At 67.7% G+C, this 7187-nt stretch overlaps 1 protein-coding gene across 1 annotated transcript; it reads right to left on the reverse strand.

Annotated features, from left to right (window-relative positions):
* Positions 1-258: 258 nt before the first annotated feature.
* On the reverse strand, positions 259-6972 carry PMEL (premelanosome protein; the record flags this gene model as incomplete). The annotated part of the gene is made up of 9 exons (XM_050987915.1): positions 259-536; positions 1546-1633; positions 2091-2293; positions 2380-2464; positions 2564-2950; positions 3064-3375; positions 4140-4496; positions 5626-5787; positions 6729-6972. Coding segments are annotated over 9 exons (2004 nt in total), but the record flags the coding sequence as incomplete, so codon positions are not given.
* Positions 6973-7187: the final 215 nt, after the last annotated feature.

Below are 7187 nucleotides of genomic sequence, written 5' to 3' on the forward strand. Positions count from 1 at the left end.
CCCCCAAATCCCCGCAAGATCCTCCTTGGTCCCCTCAAAGCCCCCTAAAATCCCCCCCAAAACCCTCCAGGACCACCCCCAGACCCCCCAAATCCCACCCAACATCCCCCAAACCACCCCCAGGACCCCCCAAAATCCCCCCAAAACCCCTCCAGGACACGCCCAGATACCCCAAAATCCCCTAAAATCCCCCAAAACCCCCTCCAGGACCCCCCCAAACCCCCCTCAGGACCCCCCAAATGACACGGAGCCAGCCCCGTGGGCACATCGCAGCTTTATTCCCGGTGCCACCAAGGCCACCACGCGTGTCCCCAAGCCCGTCCCCAACTCCGGGGGGGGTTTTGGGGGGCCGGTTTTGGGGCGGGGGTCCCTAGACCGAGCGGGCCCGGAGGAGGGGGCTGCTCTCGCCGCTCGGGGCCCCCCCCAGGGCGCGCTGCAGCAGCCGCCGCACGGTGACATTTGGGGACAGCCACGCCCGGGGCCGGCCGGGGGACACGGGGGACAGCGCTGGGGACAGCGCAGGGGACTTGACTCGTCTGGGGAGGGGGGACATGGGGGGGGGGGCGACACGGTGTCACCGCCTGGCCAAGGGGTGTCCTTGATGTCCCCAACCCCACGGTGTCACCTCCACCCCATAGGGAGTGTCCTCAGTGTCCCCATTGCCCCCCAATGTCCCCAATGTCCCCCTGGCCCCAATGTCCCCAAGGTCTCCAATGTCCCCCCAATGTCCCCCACTATCCCCCACAGTGTCCCCGATCCCCCAATGTCCCCAGGGTCCCCAATGTCCCCCACTGTCCCCAATGTCTCTGATGCCAGCAATGTCCTCCAGTGTCCCCAGTGTCCCTGATGTCCCCAATGTCCGTGATGTCCCCCTGGTGTCCCCAGTGTCCCTGATGTCCCCAGTGTCCCCCACTGTCCCAAATGTCCCCAATCCCCCCCAGTGTCCCCAGTGTCTCCAATGTCCCCAATCCCTCCAATGTCACCGATGTCCCCAATGTCCTTGATGTCCCCAATAGCCCCGGTGTCCCCAGCGTCCCCAATCCCCCCAGTGTCCCCAGTGTCCCCAGTTCCTCCAATATCACCGATGTCCCCGATGTCCCCCTGATGTCCCCAATGTCCTCGGTGTCCCCAATCTCCCCAGGGTCCCCTATGTCCCCGATGTCCCCAGTGTCTCCAGTGTCCCCAATCCCCCCAATGTCCCCAGTGTCCCTGATGTCCCCCTGGTGTCCCCAGTGTCCCTGATGTCCCCAATGTTCCTGGTGTCCCCAGTGTCCCCAATGTCCCCAATCCCTCCAATGTCACCGATGTCCCTGATGTCCCTGATGTCCCCTTGATGTCCCCAATGTACCCAGTGTCCCCAATTCCCCCGATGTCCCCGATGTACCCAGTGTCCCCAATCTCCCCAGTGTCCCCGATCCCCCCAGTGTCCCCGGTGTCCCCGATGTCCCCATTCCCCCCATTCCCCCCAATGTCCCCGGTGTCCCCGATGTCCCCATTCCCCCCATTCCCCCCGGTGTCCCCGATGTCCCCACGGTGTCCCCTCACCTGTAGGTGTACGCGGCCGTGCCCAGGGCAGCTGCCACCAGCACGAGCCCCAGGAACAGCGTGGTGCGACCGCTGGCAGGGGCGGCTCCTGGGGACAGCGACAGCTCAGTGCCACCAGGGGACATTGGGGACATCCCCGGGACCTGTCCCTGTCACCTCCGGCAGGGCTCAGACAGCTCAGTGCCACCCAGGGGACATTGGGGACATCCCTGGGCCCTGTCCCTGTCACCTCCGGCAGGGCTCAGACAGCTCAGTGCCACCCAGGGGACATTGGGGACATCATCCAGACCCTGTCCCCGTGTCCCTGTCACTCCCCGCAGCAGGAACAGCCCAGCCCCACCCAGGGGACATTGGGGACATCCCCGGACCCTGTCCCCGTGTCCCTGTCACTCCCCGGAGCAGGAACAGCCCAGCCCCACCCAGGGGACATTGGGGACATCCCCGGACCCTGTCCCCGTGTCCCTGTCACCCCCCGCAGCAGGAACAGCCCAGCCCCACCCAGGGGACATTGGGGACATCCCCCGGACCCTGTCCCCGTGTCGCACCTCCCACGGCCACGCGGGTGGTGGCCACGGCCAGCCCGTTGCCGTTGGCCAGGGACACGTTGAGGCAGAAGAGGCCGCTCCGGTTGAAGTCCTGGCGCAGCACGAGCTCGCAGCCCGGCGACGGCGACACCGCCGAGCACGACTCCGCCTCCGCCGTGCGACACTCGGCGTCCGCCACCACCGTGCACACCTCCGAGGGCAGCCTGCGGGCACGCCCCGTCAGCCGTGGGGACACCGCGGTGCTGTCGCCAACGCTGTCGCCGCGGTTGTCGCCGCTGTCGCCACTCACCCGCCCTCGCAGGTCACCGTCAGCTCCACGCTGCTGCCGCTGCTCTCGGGCACCACCTGCACGATGGCCACGCTCTCGATGCCCTCTGCGGGGGGCAAGGGGGGGTCAGCGGGGTGGGGCACCCCCGGTTGGACTCTCGGGACCCCCCCCCAGACCCCCGGGACCCCCGGGACCCCCGACTCACGGACGATGTCCAGCTGGGTGGCGAAGGTGCCATAGCGGTACAGGACACAGCCGGGCACGTCCTGGGCCGGGGCCTGGCGCTTGACCAGTGCCAGGGGCTGGGCTGTGGTGCCAGCTGTGGGGCCAGATGTGGCTCCAGATGTGGCGCCGGATGTGGCGGCAGCTGTGGCAGCGGCCAGGGACACAGCAGTGGCTCCCACGGTGGCTCCCACGGTGGCATCAGCCGTGACGCCGAGCGTGGCCGCAGCGGTGGCATCGAGGGCTGGTCCAGCTGTGGCCGATCCAGCTGTGGCCGATCCAGCTGTGGCCGCAGCTGTGACTGCAGCTGTGGCCAGTCCAGCTGTGGCCGCAGCTGTGACATCACCCGCGCCTCCGTCTGTCGCCGCACCTGCGGGAACACACGGGAAACGCTGCGAGGGGACAAGGGGACAGCGGAGCCCTTGGGGACATCCCCGACGTGTCCCCTCCCCGCCGCCACCCCCGAGTCGGGCCAGCACCCACCTGCAGCCGCTGTCCCTTCCACGGGGACCGCGGGGACAGAGGTGTCCCCGGCCGCGGTGGCGACAGCGGGGGACACGGAGGAGGCGACAGCCGCGGTGCTGGCAGCGCCAGCGGGGGCGGTGGCGGAGGGGACCGAGAGCTCGGTGACAGCGGCCACAGAGGGCTCGGCGGCGGCGGTGCCGGCGGGATCGGTGGCGGAGGGGACGGAGGGCTCGGTGACAACGGGGACAGAGGGCTCGGTGACGGCGGGGTCCGAGGGTTCCGCTGCCGAGCCCCCCGTGGGCTCCGCCGGCTCCCCGGAGGCTGCGGGGGCTGCGGGGACAGCGGGGCTGGGGTCACCCCCGGGTCCGGCTGGGGTCACCCCCGGGTCCGGCTGGGTCACCCCCGGGTCCGGCTGGGGTCACCCCCGGGTCCGGCTGGGTCACCCCCGGGTCCGGCTGGGGTCACCCGGGACCCCCCAGTTCTGGGTTGGGGTCACCGAGGGACCCCCCAATTCTGGGCTGGGGTCACCCGGGACCCCCCGGGGTCCGGCTGGGGTCACCTCTGGTTTGGGACCCCCCCCCCCGGGACCCCCCAGCTGCCGTGTCCGGGGTGCTCCGTGTCCCCTTAGGTGACACTGGGGGGATCTGGGGACTCTGTGGGGTGGGGGGGACACTGGGGACACAAATTATGGGGTGAGGTGGCTCTGGAGGATGAGGGGACATTGGGGACACAAATTATGGGGTGGGGCGACACCAGGGCCACACCCCATGGGGTGGGGGGACACTGGGGGGGGGGTGAGGGAACATTGGGGACACTCAGTCTGGGGTGAGAGGACATTGGTGACACACGCTGTGACACGGGGTAGCTCTGGGGGGCTGGGAGGGGACACCAGGACCACAAATCACGAGGTGTGGTGACACTGGGGGGGTAAGGGGACATTGGGGACACACGCTATGACATAGGGTGACTCTGAGGGGTGAGGGGACACCGGGACCACAAATCACCAGGTGTAAGCGCCACACCTGGCTGTCCCCACACCCCACAGTGACACCTGGCTGTCCCCAAACCCCACAGTGACACTTCCCCCCCCTTACCCGTGCTGGCCGCCGCCACCGTGCTCTGTCCCCCGGCGGGGGTGGTGGCCGCGGGCTCGGTGGTGGCCGCGGCCGTGCTGGGACCGCAGGGACTGAGCGGGATGGCGGCCTGGAGCACCAGGCGGGCCGAGAAGGTGCCACTCTGCAGGTAGGTGTGGGTGACAGTGGCACTGCGCGAGATCAGGGTCCCGCTCTGGTCGCCGAAGTCCCACGAGTAGGACAGGTCGGCGTGGCGCAGGTAGCGGCTCGGGTCGTGCAGGCGCACGGCGAACGCCACCGCGCGGTTCCGAACGAAGCGACCGTCGCTTGTCACCGCGTCCTGCAGCTGCGACACGTCCACCGACAGAGGGATCTGGTCTGAGGGGACAGCGCGGGGACGAGGTGAGGGTGGGGACAGCGTGGGGACGGGCTGGGAGATGGTGGCGCGTGGTGTCACCTGTGCGCAGTGTCACCCGTGTGCGGTGTCACCTGTGCATGGTGTCACCCGTGCGCGGTGTCACCTGTGCGAGGTGTCACCCGTGTGCGGTGTCACCTGTGCGCGGTGTCACCCGTGTGCGGTGTCACCTGTGCGCGGTGTCACCTGTGCGCGGTGTCACCTGTGCATGGTGTCACCTGTGTGTGGTGTCACCTGTGTGTGGTGTCACCTGTGCGCAGTGTCACCTGTGCGCGGTGTCACCTGTGCGTGGTGTCACCTGTGCGTGGTGTCACCTGTGCGCGGTGTCACCTGTGCATGGTGTCACCTGTGCACAGTGTCACCTACAGCCAGTGTCACCTACAAGCAGTGTCACCGGCACCAAGTGTCACCTGCACTTTGTCACCTACAGGCAGTGTCACCTATAGCCAGTGTCACTCGTGCCCAGGGTCACCTCCACTGTCATCTACAGCCAGTGTCACCTATGCCCGTTGTCACCTGCAGCCAGTGTCACTCTCACCAAGTGTCACCTGCACTTTGTCACCTACAGGCAGTGTCATCTACAGCAAGTGTCCCTCGTGCCCAGTGTCACCGGCACTGTCATCTACAGGCAGTGTCACCTACAGGCAGTGTCACCTACACCAAGTGTCACCGGCACTGTCATCTACAGCCAGTGTCACCTACAGCCAGTGTCACCTGTGCCCAGCTTCACCTATGGACAGTGTCACCTGCACTCTCTGTCACCTACAGGCAGTGTCACCTACAGGCAGTGTCACTCACGCCCGGTGTCACCTGCACTTTGTCACCTATAGCCAGTGTCACCTGTACTCTCTGTCACCTAAACCCAGTGTCACCTAAACCTGGTGTCATGCCACCCACTGCCCCCAAAACCCAGTGTCACCCACACCCAGTGTCACCAGCACCCATAACCCCCCCACACCCCCACCCCAAATCCCCCCGCCCCATTTCCCACCCCCCGCCGTGTCCCCCCGGTGTCCCTGTGCCCCCCCCCGTGTCCCCCCGGTGTCCCTGTGCCCCCCCCCCCCGTGTCCCCGGTGTCCGGGTGTCACCCACCGGTGACACTGAACTGGCTGCTGGCGTGGCCGATGGGGACGAACTTCTGGCGGCCCCGGGCGTGGTACACTGTCACCTCCATGGCGTAGGAGCCCAGTGCCACCCCCGCCGTGTCCACCGTCAGCTGCGACACCGGCCCGTCCAGCACCTGCCAGTACCGCCCTGGGGACAGCGGGGACAGTGGGGACAGTGGGGACAGTGCCACCATGGCGACACCGGCCCGTCCAGCACCTGCCAGTACCGCCCTGGGGACAGCGGGGACAGTGGGGACAGTGGGGACAGTGCCACCATGGCGACACTGCCACCACTGCAGGGACATCCCACCCAGCACCTGCCAGTACCGCCCCGGGGACAGCGGGGACACTGCCACCATGGGGACAGCGGGGACAGTGGGGACAGTGCCACCATGGCGACACTGCCACCACTGCAGGGACATCCCACCCAGCACCTGCCAGTACCGCCCCGGGGACAGCGGGGACACTGCCACCATGGGGACAGCGGGGACAGTGGGGACAGTGCCACCATGGGGACACCGGCCTGTCCAGCACCTGCCAGTACCGCCCTGGGGACAGCGGGGACAGTGGGGACAGTGGGGACAGTGCCACCATGGGGACACCGGCCTGTCCAGCACTTGCCAGTACCGCCCTGGGGACAGCGGGGACAGTGCCAACACTGACCACAGCAGGGTCAATGTCACCACAGCGTGGTCAGTGCCACCACAGAGGTGTCAGTGCCACCATAGGGGGTCAGTGCCACATCGGGGACCAACAGTGCCACCACAGGGGGTCAGTTGCCACACTGGGGACACGTAGTGCCCCTTGGGGACACACAGTGCCACCTCGAGGACACGCGGTGCCACCACAGAGGTGTCAGTACCACCACAGCAGGGTTGTGTGCCACCACAGCGTGGTCAGTGCCACCACAGAGGTGTCAGTGCCACCATAGGGGGTCAGTGCCACATCGGGGACACGTAGTGCCACCTCGGGGACACACGGTGCCACCACAGCGGTGCCACCACAGCGGGGTCGGTGCCACCACAGGGGGTCGCTGCCACCTCGGGGACAGCAGTGCCACCTCGGGGACACGGTGCCACCCTCACTCACCCCACGTCCACCAGACGTAGACGAATTTGCCCCGCCGGTCCCGGGGCAGGGGCTGCCCGTCCGGGAAGGTCCCGGTGGCGTCCGGCTGCTCCGGGAACACCGGGTCCCCTCGTGTCACCTGCGTGCCTGTGGGGACAGCGGGGCTCAGGGGACACCGGGGACACCGCGGGGACACCGGGGGTGAGGGGACACCGGGGACACTGCGGGGACACCGCGGGGACACAGGGGGTGAGGGGATGTCAGGGGAACCGCGAGGGGACAGGGGGTGAGGGGACACCGCGGGGACACCGTGGGGACAGCGGGGCTCAGGGGACACCGGGGACACCGCGGGGACACAGGGGGTCAAGGGACACCGGGATATTGGGGTGTTTCAGGGTAGTTTGGGATGGTTTGGGGTAGTTTGGGATGGTTTTGGGGTAGTTTGGGATGGTTTGGGGTAGTTCTGGGGATGGTTTGGGG

This window comes from Serinus canaria, unplaced genomic scaffold (genome assembly GCF_022539315.1).
Source record: "Serinus canaria isolate serCan28SL12 unplaced genomic scaffold, serCan2020 HiC_scaffold_466, whole genome shotgun sequence".
In the NCBI taxonomy this organism is placed as follows: Eukaryota; Metazoa; Chordata; class Aves; order Passeriformes; family Fringillidae; genus Serinus; species Serinus canaria.